Source organism: Salvelinus namaycush, chromosome 4 (genome assembly GCF_016432855.1).
Source record: "Salvelinus namaycush isolate Seneca chromosome 4, SaNama_1.0, whole genome shotgun sequence".
Taxonomy (NCBI): domain Eukaryota; kingdom Metazoa; phylum Chordata; class Actinopteri; order Salmoniformes; family Salmonidae; genus Salvelinus; species Salvelinus namaycush.
In genome coordinates this window covers 37326811-37341992 of record NC_052310.1, presented here as the reverse complement: position 1 = coordinate 37341992, position 15182 = coordinate 37326811, and the positions used below count along the sequence as shown (strand labels likewise).

At 40.1% G+C, this 15182-nt stretch overlaps 1 protein-coding gene across 2 annotated transcripts in view; it reads left to right on the top strand.

The window, feature by feature from the left end:
* The window catches only part of LOC120046491 (inositol polyphosphate-5-phosphatase A-like), a 197177-nt gene that overhangs the window by 57952 nt on the left and 124043 nt on the right, over window positions 1-15182 (top strand). For both annotated transcript variants that reach the window (XM_038991773.1, XM_038991772.1), the window contains exon 2: window positions 13265-13306. In XM_038991773.1, coding sequence (XP_038847701.1) covers window positions 13265-13306 — 42 coding nt within the window. The remainder of the gene's footprint in view (window positions 1-13264; window positions 13307-15182) is intronic.

Here is a 15182-nt window from a genome sequence, read left to right as displayed (position 1 = left end):
TTTTATTTTCTTTCTCCCTCCTTCTTTCTCTCATTCTCTTCCTGTGTGACTAATGACAGGGTCCAGTGCTCATGTCCTTATATAGCCCTATGTTGTGATCTGGCTGGGTCCGGGGCCACGGCTCTCACCCTGGCACCTGTGGGACACAGATGGCGCTCTGGCTCTCTCCAAACACACACACACCAAACATATGGCCCTATAGTGGCCATGATGCTGACGCTAGCTTGCCAGGCCACTTTCTCTCCCTCAGTGGCCAGTGTACTCTGTCTGGCTCTGGAGAGGCTCTGGTACTCCCTGAAACATCAACAGACCGACGGACCCCCTGGTGACGGTCCGCTGGAGCACGTGTGGGGAAATGCTAGCCTCCGATCAGATTTGACAGTAGGTTCAAGGATAAGCAAAGTGTGTTTTTAACGGGAAAACAAAGGCCTCATGGATGGTTACAGTGGGCCATTGTTGCATAAGAGAACGTTTTTAAATGTTTTATTAAGATGGTTGCCATGGTGACATTTTTGTTGTCTTTAAGAATGTAAAGGTATGCTTTCTCCCCTTTTGGAATATTTCCCGGTGGTATTGCACCGCAGCCTACTACTTACTGTACAGTACTCTGAAGTCACCAGTTGCAGGGCTTGACTTTTCTCCAGCATTCTTAATATAGTCTCTCTGCTGCAGAATGAACTCACAACACAACAGTTCATCAGAGCCCGGTTATCGACATGGGGAGATCTTTCCTTAAATGGTAGACTGCCCTGGGCTTTATTTCCACCACAGCACAGATGAAATGAAGTCCAGGTTCCTGGGAATGGCCTTTTAGAGTGGAGAGGCAGAGTGAATGGGAATCTGTTTGAAAGATGGACAGTAGAGCCAGAGCAGCAGACTGCATGGATATTGCCTTCCCATGGAGAAAGGCAGTTGATTGGATGTGGCGCGGCTCTGTTAAAACAGATAATAGGTCTAATAGATTTCTACTGTGTATGGGCGATTTCCGGGATTATGGACATTATATATGCACGTACAGTCCCAACTTTAATGTATCTCAAAATGGACAAACAAAATATAAATGAAACTGTTGATTTGTGTGTGTGTGTGTGTGTGGGGGGGGGGGTTATACCCAAAAGAGTGACATGTTGGAAACATAAAGCAAATAAGATGCATTATGGATGTGACATGAACATATCGAAACTCTGAGTTTAAGTCTTAGGTCAACACATGGATAGCCATTTCAAAGGACATTTGTATTTACAAATGGCATACACGTTTGTTATCAAGGCACATGAATGTTCACATGTTCCAGAAGGAATTTCTGCCCAAAACCTTATTTTATGTGTGTATATATATGTATATATACATGTGTGTATATATATATATACTTGTGTGTGTGTATATATATATATATATATATATATATATATATATATATATATATATATATATATATATACTTGTGTGTGTGTGTATATATATATATATATATACTTGTGTATATGTATGTGTGTTTTATTTATTAACTTCTTATGGCTGCAGCCCGACGTCGGTACACTTATGACAACAGCCAGCTCAAAGTGCAGGGCGCGAAATTCAAAAGATATTTTTTAAAAATATTTAACTTTCACACATTAACAAGTCCAATACAGCATATGAAAGGTACACATCTTGTGAATCCAGCCAACATGTCCGATTTTTTAAATGTTTTACAGGGAAGACACAATATGTAAATCTATTAGCTAACCACGTTAGCAAAAGACACCACTTTTTTTACTCCATCAGTTTTTTACTCCATCAGTAGCTATCACAAATTCGACCAAATAAAGATATAAATAGCCACTAACCAAGAAACAACTTCATCAGATTACATTTTACATTTAAGTCATTTAGCAGACGCTCTTATCCAGAGCGACTTACAAATTGGAAAGTTCATACATATTCATCCTGGTCCCCCCGTGGGGAATGAACCCACAACCCTGGCGTTGCAAGCGCCATGCTCTACCAACTGAGCCACACGGGACCACAGAGATGGTTGCATTGATGACTGAGGTGACAGGTGGAAGGGAGTGTTGACATGCCAACTTAATGTTAACATTCTCGGTGTTCATAGACTCTACAACTCCTTTGTTCTCTGGCGAGGGGTGAAGAACGGCTCAGAGGTGTCAGAATCAAGCCAACCTAAGGTCTGGGTCAACAGCAAGGCTAGCCCAGCTCCACCGGCCCCCACATGAATCACAGTCCTCCATGGCCCGATCATAGAACTGTAGTCTAGTCTATTGCACACTCACATGTTGCTGCCATATGTAGTCTAACAGGCTGTCTAACACACATGAATATGGTTATCCCACAGACAGAAGGAAATGGTCATAAAAGACAGCACCTCATTATAAAGAAGCATGTGTTATTTAATCTCAGTGCTCTACATCCTGGTTAGCATCATGTTCTATTATCTCAGTGCTCTACATCCTGGTTAGCATCATGTTCTATTATCTCAGTGATCTACATCCTGGTTAGCATCATGTTCTATTATCTCAGTGCTCTACATCCTGGTTAGCATCATGTTCTATTATCTCAGTGCTCTACATCCTGGTTAGCATCATGTTCTATTATCTCAGTGCTCTACATCCTGGTTAGCATCATGTTCTATTATCTCAGTGCTCTACATCCTGGTTAGCATCATGTTCTATTATCTCAGTGCTCTACATCCTGGTTAGCATCATGTTCTATTATCTCAGTGCTCTACATCCTGTTAGCATCATGTTCTATTATCTCAGTGCTCTACATCCTGGTTAGCATCATGTTCTATTATCTCAGTGCTCTACATCCTGGTTAGCATCATGTTCTATTATCTCAGTGCTCTACATCCTGGTTAGCATCATGTTCTATTATCTCAGTGCTCTACATCCTGGTTAGCATCATGTTCTATTATCTCAGTGCTCTACATCCTGGTTAGCATCATGTTCTATTATCTCAGTGCTCTACATCCTGGTTAGCATCATGTTCTATTATCTCAGTGCTCTACATCCTGGTTAGCATCATGTTCTATTATCTCAGTGATCTACATCCTGGTTAGCATCATGTTCTATTATCTCAGTGCTCTACATCCTGGTTAGCATCATGTTCTATTATCTCAGTGATCTACATCCTGGTTAGCATCATGTTCTATTATCTCAGTGCTCTACATCCTGTTAGCATCATGTTCTATTATCTCAGTGCTCTACATCCTGGTTAGCATCATGTTCTATTATCTCAGTGCTCTACATCCTGGTTAGCATCATGTTCTATTATCTCAGTGATCTACATCCTGGTTAGCATCATGTTCTATTATCCCAGTGATCTACATCCTGGTTAGCATCATGTTCTATTATCCCAGTGCTCTACATCCTGGTTAGCATCATGTTCTATTATCTCAGTGATCTACATCCTGGTTAGCATCATGTTCTATTATCTCAGTGCTCTACATCCTGGTTAGCATCATGTTCTATTATCTCAGTGATCTACATCCTGGTTAGCATCATGTTCTATTATCCCAGTGCTCTACATCCTGGTTAGCATCATGTTCTATTATCTCAGTGATCTACATCCTGGTTAGCATCATGTTCTATTATCTCAGTGATCTACATCCTGGTTAGCATCATGTTCTATTATCTCAGTGCTCTACATCCTGGTTAGCATCATGTTCTATTATCTCAGTGCTCTACATCCTGGTTAGCATCATGTTCTATTATCTCAGTGATCTACATCCTGGTTAGCATCATGTTCTATTATCTCAGTGCACTACATCCTGGTTAGCATCATGTTCTATTATCTCAGTGATCTACATCCTGGTTAGCATCATGTTCTATTATCTCAGTGATCTACATCCTGGTTAGCATCATGTTCTATTATCTCAGTGCTCTACATCCTGGTTAGCATCATGTTCTATTATCCCAGTGCTCTACATCCTGGTTAGCATCATGTTCTATTATCTCAGTGCTCTACATCCTGGTTAGCATCATGTTCTATTATCTCAGTGATCTACATCCTGGTTAGCATCATGTTCAATTATCTCAGTGCACTACATCCTGGTTAGCATCATGTTCTATTATCCCAGTGCTCTACATCCTGGTTAGCATCATGTTCTATTATCCCAGTGCTCTACATCCTGGTTAGCATCATGTTCTATTATCTCAGTGATCTACATCCTGGTTAGCATCATGTTCTATTATCTCAGTGCACTACATCCTGGTTAGCATCATGTTCTATTATCTCAGTGCTCTACATCCTGGTTAGCATCATGTTCTATTATCTCAGTGCTCTACATCCTGGTTAGCATCATGTTCTATTATCTCAGTGCTCTACATCCTGGTTAGCATCATGTTCTATTATCCCAGTGATCTACATCCTGGTTAGCATCATGTTCTATTATCTCAGTGATCTACATCCTGGTTAGCATCATGTTCTATTATCTCAGTGCACTACATCCTGGTTAGCATCATGTTCTATTATCTCAGTGATCTACATCCTGGTTAGCATCATGTTCTATTATCTCAGTGATCTACATCCTGGTTAGCATCATGTTCTATTATCTCAGTGCTCTACATCCTGGTTAGCGGTACAACATTTACCTTGGGGTTATCCAGCTCGCACTTCAGTGTTTGGTTCTAACCCCTCTGTCTGTCTGTGTCAGATGACAGTCTGATATCAGATGACAGTCTGATAACATATTTATTGTATAGCATATGTTTTGTTAGAAAAATTTGCATATTTCAGGTATAAATCATAGTTTACATTGCAGCTACAGTCAGAAATTGCACCGAAAGCAGCCATAATAATTACAGGCACCAACGTCAAATACCTAATTACTCATCGTAAAACATTTCTGAAAAATACATAGTGTACAGCAAATGAAAGACAGGCATCTTGTGATTCCAGCCAATATTTCCGATTTATTAAGTGTTTTACAGCGAAAACAAAATGTAGCGTTATATTAGCTTAGCACAATAGCCAGAAACACTTGGGCGCCGGCGACTACGACAGATATATGAAATAACATCATAAAATGGGTCTTACTTTTGCTGATCTTTCATCAGAATGTTGGACAAGGTGTCCTTTGTCCAGAACAGTCGTTGTTTGGATTCAGAACGGCAACTTTCCCTCTTCATTTAGCAAGCGCGCTAGCCGGGTGGCACGACACTCCATGTCAACAAACGGAAGAGAACGGAACACGGCAAAACTCCCGAAAAAATTTCAATAATCTGATGAAACTATATTGAAAAAACATACTTTACGATGATATGGTGACATGTATCAAATAAAATCAAAGCCGGAGATTGTAGTCACCTATTACGGCAGCTAAACAAAAGGCAACCCCACTGTCCAGCTCGCGCTCTTCAGAGTACCGAAAATGGTGGACACGTCATTCCAAGATGATGTGTTCCATCTCAGACCAAGATAATCACCTCATTTCTTCTCTCACAGCCTCTTGACACCCAGAGGAAGGTGTATGACGTGCATGTATACTAATAGGTCTTGTGCCCATGTATAGGCAGGAAGAAGAACAGAGCATCGATTTCAGACATTCCACTTCCTGGTCAGGAAAAGTGCTGCAGAATGAGTTCTGTTTCACTCAGAGAAATAATTCAAACGGTTTTAGAAACTAGAGAGTGTTTTCTATCCAATAGTAATAATAATATGCATATTGTACGAGCAAGAATTGAGTACGAGGCCGTTTGAAATGGGCACGATTTAACTGGCTACTCAATACTGCCCCTTGCAGCCATAAGAAGTTAACTTCATAACTAACATGACAGCTGTGAGTGGAAAAACAAGCTCTGTGAGCCATTTCTAAAAGCCATGAAATTTGATTGACTGAAAGTTATTTTTTTAGACCTGGCATCCTGCTCTGTAATTGTTCAAATTCATACAATTTCCTTTTTAAACTTTTCAAATAAAGTCTACACGCCAACATATGTGACTCGTTTCAGGAAACTAGGCGTATGTCGTGCGTCACTACAAAATGCGTTTTTTGCCAGATATGCCTTCTAGAACGTGAACTTTCATGTGCCTTAATAACAAACTTGTATTCCATCTGTAAATATGAATACAAAATGTAAATGTCGAGCCTAGTTGGTTTAGCCATAGAAAAAGCGAGCAACCTTCCTGCTAGCCATGATTGGCTGAGATAATGAGTGGGCTGGACATGCCGAGAGATGACTGGATTGGTCTGCCATGTAGCGTGCTTCTGTCTAATTGAGCTGGTCAGTATGTGTAGGTAATCCTTTCTAACACAGCTTTTTTTGAAAGATATCACGTAGTAGAAATGCAGAAGTGTTGCTCTCCACATTTTGGAGGTCCGGGTTTTGAAATAAGTGGAATTAGAGTATGATAGCTTAAGGAGATGGAGAATATGATTGCAAATATGCAGACGGAGTCAAAAAGAGAACACACAGAAGGCTGTTGTATAAAACACCTGTCTCCGGATTACTTCTTCAAACTAAGGGCAACCATGGCATCCGTGACAGAGGCGGAGAAGTGTTCATCCATGTAAGGGTAAGATAGTCTAGCTAACTAACATTTTCAGATATTACACGTTTCTGATTTTGTCAGAATGTTTTCAATTTGAGTTAAAAAGTACTGTTAGGCAGCTAGCTAATGTTAGCTGGCTGGCTCGCTAGCTAATGTTACGTGCATGATATGTGTAGTAATATTATTTGTATTTCAGAGCCATTTGTTATTGCTAGTTATAGTCTAATGTTAGCTAGCTAACATTGAACCTGGTTGGTTAACTACCTGCAGATTCATGCAGGGTAGTAACGTAATGAGTTGGGATTATGGTTCATTGTTTAGCTAGCTAGCTACATGACTTAACAAAAGACTCCACTATGCAAGTAACCATTTCAATAGAATGTTCATGATGTCACTGCGACAACTGTTGATAGACGTGGCTGGTAAATTCGCTCTCAGAATAACTGAAAAATGTATGAACGCTCAACACCTGTTGAATATGGCCGGTGTCAGTAAACGTCGGGAAAAAGCATAATAACATTTTTGCCTGCATCACAGTTGCAGTCACCAACACCCTAGATAACATAGAAAAAGCCTAATCATCTCTACTAGGGCGAGTAAAATGGTCAGAGTGAGCTGTTCTCTCATTTGTCTCAAGTAGCTAGCAAGCTAGCCAGCGTTAGCCAACGCTGCTGCTGTTAGAACAGAACGCTTGGATCAACCCTACTCCTCTGCCAGAGCGTCCAGTGAACGCTTCAAGAGCGAAACGCTCTGAATTTACAAACAGTCAATCTGACAGCGCTCTGAGTTTTCGAATGCCCAGAGCACACTTTTAAATTTACAAAAACACCGGTAGTATAAACCAGCCTTTAGACTTGAAGTCTTTGGTTGTTTATTACATGGCCTCACGTGCAAATCCTTAAAGAGATGAGTGGGGCTAAAGCTTAAGAGGGTGTGAATGATGCTGAATGGGTGTAGACATAGAAGAGCTCTCCAGTAGGTGAACCAAAACATTCAAAGGCCATTTTCTCAAAAGTGAGGTTACAAGTTGATCAACTTTTAAGCAGAATTACTTTCCCATTGTTCCTCAACTGTAGTGAATGATATACAATTTTCTAGCTCGGAGTTTCTACTTTTATCCAATGTAAAATGCACCATTTCAGATTTTGCTACATAAGACCGAATCGAGTTGGTCGGTACATATAGACCTTCAGGATGATTATGAACATGGTTTTATTTGGAAATGACTCACTTTATTTGGACATGCTCAGGTTGACTTTTCCATGGAATCGGCCGCATAGCTCTAGGCTATTTACCTGTGTATTACCATGATATGACTGAATGCTAACCGTCCCCTCATTTGTTAGACGTGTGTGTGGGTGTGTGTCAAGAAAAAAAAAAGACATGTTTTATTTTCACAATCACCATATAGGTGTAGTGAAATGTGTTGTTTTACAGGGTCAGCCATAACCCTAATTTGCTCCAGGGGCGCCATACTATTAAGTGCCGTGCTCAAGGGCACATCGACACATTTTTCCGCCTTGTCTGCTGGGGTTTTCAAACCAGCGACCTTTTGGTTACTGGTTCAATGCTCTAAGCGCTAGGCTACCTGCCTCCTGCCCGTCTGTGTGAGAGAAGTATATGAGAGTGTATTTGCAACAGTGAGAAAAAGGGAGGAGAATAGAACATTTCTCAACAATGTGTCATTTAACCCTATTCTCAACAGGCTGGTAGAGCATGTTTTGAAAATGGATTTTGGAAAACATTTTCACTTGACCTTGATTGGTCAACTCCTCCAGCCCTCCTGCATCAATTAGCATAGTTTGTACCTGATTGGTTGCTGCAGTTCTGTGTCATGGCACTTTAACTTTGCCCACTCAGAGGGCAGTAAGAAAACTCAATCATCACCAATGGGATAAAAGGCAGGAATTCAGTTGGTGAGGGATTAATTTTGCACCATTCCTGTTAGTAGTGACCTTGAATAGTAGAAATATTACAATAAATAGTTAATGTAAAAATGTGCTTAACCATATGTGACTGACGATTTGGTCTTATGTAGCAACATTTTAAATGGTGTGTTTTTACATTGGATAAAAGTAGAGACTCAGCTAGAAAATGTTATATCATACACTGCAGTTGAGGAACAATGGGAAAGTAATTCTGCTTTGGAAGTTGATAAACTTGTAACCCCACTTTTGAGAAAATGGCTCTTGAAAGTTATGGTACCAACTGGAGATGCTCTTCTTTGTCTACACCCATTCAGCATTGTTCACACCCTCTTATTAAGCCTTATCCACACCCATCTCTTTAAGGATTCACATGTGAGGCCGTGTGCTAAACAGAGTGTGTACGGTAGTGTACTAAACAGCCAAAGATTTCAAAACTAAAGGCTGTTTAATACTAAGTCTATCGACATGTCTGTAGACAGTTGTCGCAGGGACATCGTGAACATTCTATTGTCGTCCAACATCAAACTTGTTGTTGTCATTATGAAAAAGCATAAAAACAAAATAGCATAACTGGTGTATTTTAACACCAATAAACCCATCAGTTTAAATATGAATTTAGTATACAGTGGGGCAAAAAAGTATTTAGTCAGCCACCAATTGTGCAAGTTCTCCCACTTAAAAAGATGAGAGGCCTGTCATTTTCATCATAGGTACACTTCAACTATGACAGACAAAATGAGAAAAAAAAAATCCAGAAAATCACATTGTACGATTTTTAATGAATTTATTTGCAAATTATGGTGGAAAATAAGTATTTGGTCAATAACAAAAGTTTATCTCAATACTTTGTTATATACCCTTTGTTGGCAATGACAGAGGTCAAACGTTTTCTGTAAGTCTTCACAAGGTTTTCACACACTGTTGCTGGTATTTTGGCCCATTCCTCCATGCAGATCTCCTCTAGAGCAGTGATGTTTTGGGGCTGTTGCTGGGCAACACGGACTTTCAACTCCCTCCAAAGATTTTCTATGGGGTTGAGATCTGGAGACTGGCTAGGCCACTCCAGGACCTTGAAATGCTTCTTACGAAGCCACTCCTTCGTTGCCCGGGCGGTGTGTTTGGGATCATTGTCATGCTGAAAGACCCAGCCACGTTTCATCTTCAATGCCCTTGCTGATGGAAGGAGGTTTTCACTCAAAATCTCACGATACATGGCCCCATTCATTCTTTCCTTTACACGGATCAGTCGTCCTGGTCCCTTTGCAGAAAAACAGCCTCAAAGCATGATGTTTCCACCCCCATGCTTCACAGTAGGTATGGTGTTCTTTGGATGCAACTCAGCATTCTTTGTCCTCCAAACACGACGAGTTGAGTTTTTACCAAAAAGTTCTATTTTGGTTTCATCTGACCATATGACATTCTCCCAATCTTCTTCTGGATCATCCAAATGCTCTCTAGCAAACTTCAGACGGGCCTGGACATGTACTGGCTTAAGCAGGGGGACACGTCTGGCACTGCAGGATTTGAGTCCCTGGCGGCGTAGTGTGTTGCTGATGGTAGGCTTTGTTACTTTGGTCCCAGCTCTCTGCAGGTCATTCACTAGGTCCCCCCGTGTGGTTCTGGGATTTTTGCGATTTTTGTGATCATTTTGACCCCACGGGGTGAGATCTTGCGTGGAGCCCCAGATCGAGGGAGATTATCAGTGGTCTTGTATGTCTTCCATTTCCTAATAATTTCTCCCACAGTTGATTTCTTCAAACCAAGCTGCTTACCTATTGCAGATTCAGTCTTCCCAGCCTGGTGCAGGTCTACAATTTTGTTTCTGGTGTCCTTTGACAGCTCTTTGGTCTTGGCCATAGTGGAGTTTGGAGTGTGACTGTTTGAGGTTGTGGACAGGTGTCTTTTATACTGATAACAAGTTCAAACAGGTGCCATTAATACAGGTAACGAGTGGAGGACAGAGGAGCCTCTTAAAGAAGAAGTTACAGGTCTGTGAGAGCCAGAAATCTTGCTTGTTTGTAGGTGACCAAATACTTATTTTCCACCATAATTTGCAAATAAATTCATTAAAAATCCTACAATGTGATTTTCTGGATTTTTTCCCCCTCATTTTGTCTGTCATAGTTGAAGTGTACCTATAATGAAAATTACAGGCCTCTCATTTTAAGTGGGAGAACTTGCACAATTGGTGGCTGACTAAATACTTTTTTGCCCCACTGTATGTCAATCTAACAAACCGGGCAACTAAAAGCAACTTTCTAAACAATGTTTAGGTTCGTTTCTAGTTTAAGTTAGCTGACTAGCCAGTTCAAATAATGATCATACCATATAGCTGACATCGTCTTAACATTAGCTCATTTTTATTCATTATTACAGGAAAATGAACTCATAACAAGATTATTACTTACAAGTTAATGGCGAGCTAATTACAGAAAATATCTTACCGTTCTGAGTGTGACAAAATAAAATCAGAGCATTCTACCGGAGAATCTTAGAACTTGGACACTATCGTTGGCCTAACGTTATATCCTTATTTGACTTTGGTGCAGGTCATGTTGTTATTCACATTACCCTCTCTGGTAAACACACACTATATCAACGTTTATTTGTCACGTGCACAGGATACAGAAGGTGTAAACGGTACAGTGAAACAGTTACTTGCATAGTGGAGACTTTTGTTTAGACATCTAGCTAGCTAAAGAATAAACCATATACCTATCTCATAACGTGACTACCCTGCAGGTAGCTAACGCTAAACAACTAGGTTCAATGTTAGTTAGCTAGCTAACATTAGACTATAACTAGCAATGCAAATGGCTCTGAGATATGAATAATATTACTACACAGTTTATACATGTAACGTTAGCTAGCAAGCCAGCCAGCTAACATTAGCTAGCTAGCTAGCTAGCTATCAGTATGCTTTAACTTGCAACAAAAAACACTTTCTGACAAAATTAGAAACGTATAATAAACGTATAACATTTCGCGATCTAGACTCTCTTACCTGTTTACATGGATGAACTCATCTCCCTGTCTGTCACGGAGGCCATTGTTGCCATTAGTTTGAAGATGTAATCCGGAGACGTGTTTTATACAACAGCCTTATGTGTTTTCTCTTTTCATCTCCCTCCACACATTTGCAATCAAATGCCAGAATTGTCTTTACTATCATACTCTGCTTCGACGGGACGTTCCACTGATTTCAAAACTCGGTCTTCCAGAAAGTGGAGAATAGAAGTGGGAGGCCCCGGTGCACAACTGAGCAAGAGGACAAGTACATTATAGTGTCTCGTTTGAGAAAGACGCCTCAAGTCATCAACTGGCAGCTTCATAAAATAGTACCCGTAAAACACCAGTCTCAATGTCAACAGTGAAGAAGCGACTCCGGGATGCTGGCCTTCTAGGCAGAGTTGCAAAGAAAAAGCCATATCTCAGACTGGCCAATATAAAGAAAGTTTAAGATGGGCAAAAGAACACTGGACAGAGGAAGATTGAAAAAGTGTTATGGACAGACAAATCTAAGTTTGAGGTGTTCGGATCACAAAGAAGAACATTCGTGAGACGCAGAAAAAATGAAAAGATGCTGGAGGAGTGCTTGACACCATCTGTCAAGCATGGTGGAGGCAATGTGATGGTCTGGGGGTGCTTTGGCGGTGGTAAAGTGGGAGATTTGTACAGGGTAAAAGGGATCTTGAAGAAGGAAGGCTATCACTCCATTTTGCAACGCCATGCCATACCCTGTGGACGGAGCTTAATTAGAGCCAATTTCCTCCTACAACAGGATAATGACCCAAAGCACAGCTCCAAACTATGCAAGAACTATTTAGGGAAGAAACAGTCAGCTGGTATTCGGTCTATAATGGAGTGGCAAGCACAGTCACCGGATCTCAACCCTATTGAGCTGTTGTGGGAGCAGCTTGACCGTATGGTACGTAAGAAGTGCCCATCAAGCCAATCCAACTTGTGGGAGGTGCTTCAGGAAGCATAGGGTGAAATCTCTACTACAGATAACCTCAACAAATTGACAACTAGAATGCCAAAGGGCTGCAAGGCTGCAATTGCTGCAAATGGAGAATTCTTTGACGAAAGCAAAGTTTTAAGTATTAAGTATTTTAACTATTATTTCAATTAAAAATCATTTTTTTATAACCTCGTCAACGTATTGACTATTTCCTATTCATTTTGCAACTCATTTCAGGTATGTTTTCATGGAAACAAGGACATTTCTAAGTGACCCCAAACTTTTGAACGTTAGTCAGTAAAAAGTATGGGTTAAATCTGGTGGAAAAATATAATTTGAATTGTTGACATCACACTATATTAGTAACACATTGGTTAAACCTCATTTCATGACCCATGGGGTCAATTAATCAATATTCAGATGAAAGGTCGCCTATAAAATAATGCCTATAATAGTCACACACAAAAAACGTCACTGTTATGTATTGTCTGAAAATGTGGAAACATGGTGGAAGAACCTCAGTCATTTGAAAGTTAAGAAGGACATTACACTATACACCACCTGAAAACACATTAATTTCAATTACATTGAATATTCATGTTTGGACATTCCACATTTGCATAATTTGTTACAATTTGATATCAGTTCTCATTTAACAATACTTACCTACCTGTAAAAACTGTTGAAGCAGACCCAAAGTCATTTTTGTAATATTGTTGAGATCCATTCTATTATGGCATTGCTGGAAGTTCTTATTGAGTCGCTAGTAATAGGAATTTAAGGTTGAAATCATGTTTTTCAAGAATAGACAAAGTAATTTTTTTCGAGTCATAAAATACATGTCAAAATTACCTGACTGACAGAGTTTATCTTGTGTTTTCAGCCTGATAACCTACAGAAGACATGGCTGCGGGAATTCTACCAGGTACGTTGAACCTATCCTCTCCATATTGACACAGTGCTGAATACAGACATGTACAACTCTTCTCTAGGCCCATCTGCTCTTTGCATTTTTGGCACTCTATTGTAGTCATGTGGCTGTGTTCGACTCATTGAGTGATAGTTACTTTGAGGAGAAAAGAGCACAGGCCGTGTCATATCTTACCTTTGATCTACATAGGAACATCTGAGAAACCACAACTTTTTCCACTCTAGCAGGGGAAGTCAATTCAGATAGATAGACAGGCAGACAGCTGTTGCACCAGCCTGGTCTCATAGATTATATGTAACATAGTATAGGTACATTCGGGGCACTCAAATTAGTATGATATGTTATGATTGGTATGGTTACAAAAGACCGATGGTTACTTAAGGCAAAAAACAAAAGTAGCGTGGTTAGTCGGGTGGATGGGTATAACGCAAACATCTAGCAACCCAAAGGTTGCAAGTTGGAATCTCATCATGAACAATTTTAGCTAATTAGCAACTTTTCAACAACTTACAACTTTTCAGCTACTTTGCAACTGCTTAGCATGTTAGCTAATCCTTCCCCTAACCCGACCCTTAACACTTTTAGCTACCGTAACCCTAACCCCTGGCCTAGCTAACATTACCCAGCTAGCTAATGTTAGCCACCTAGCTAGTTTCCATACAAAACTTAACATATGGAATGTCTTGGATTTACGTTTTTCTTGTATATTTTCTTTACATATTTTCCTCACCAGCACCATTCCAGCAACTGTAGCAGATGCATAACCAAGCGAGTGCAGTATAGCTCAGCTTGATCCGGCTTAATTTGGCTCAGTAGTGTGAAGAGGGTACTACTGTTCTGTATTCCATTTGGAAGATGGACCATTGCCTTATATGCCAATAAGAGTGGCATGAGCTTAGTTGCCAGGTGTGTATTAGAATTATGCATGTTTGTGCCTACTGGTTATGTGCCAAGCCAAGGTCCTGGAAGCACAGAGAGCAGCTACAGGTCACCTGTTTAACTTCTTACGGCTGAAACCTCGATTTGACAACAGCCAGTGAAAGTGCAGGGCGCCAAATTCAAACAACAGAAATCTCATAATTAAAATTCCTCAAACATACAAGTATTTTACACCATTTTAAAGATAAACTTGTTGTTAATCGCACCACAGTGTCCAATTTCAACAAGGCTTTACGACGAAAGCACACCATCTGATTATGTTAGGTCAGCGCCAAGTCACAGAAAAACACAGCCATTTTTCCAGCCAAGAGAGGAGTCACAAAAAGCAGAAATAGTTAAAATGAATCACTAACCTTTGATGATCTTCATCAGATGACACTCATAGGACTTCGTGTTACACAATACATATGTTTTGTTCGATAAAGTTCATATTTATATCCAAAAATCTCAGTTTACATTGGCGCATTATGTTCAGTAATGTTTTGCTTCTAAAACATCCGGTGATTTTGCATAGAGCCACATCAATTTACAGAAATACTCATCATAAATGTTGATGAAAATACAAGTGTTATGCATGGAATTAAAGATATACTTCTCCTTAATGCAACCCCTGTGTCAGATTTCAAAAAAGCTTTACGGAAAAAGCACATGATGCTATAATCTGAGTACAGTCCTCAGGCACCAAAACAAGCCATACAGATACCCGCCATGTTGTGGAGTCAACAGAAGTCACAAAGAGCATTATAAATATTCACTTACCTTTGATGATCTTCATCAGAATGCACTCCCAGGAATCCCAGTTCGACAATAAATGTTTGTTTTGTTCGATAAAGTCCATAATTTATGTCCAAATACCTTCTTTTTGTTTGTGCGTTTAGTTCACAAATCCAAATTCACGAGGTGCAGTCACTTAGTCCAGACGAAAAGTCAA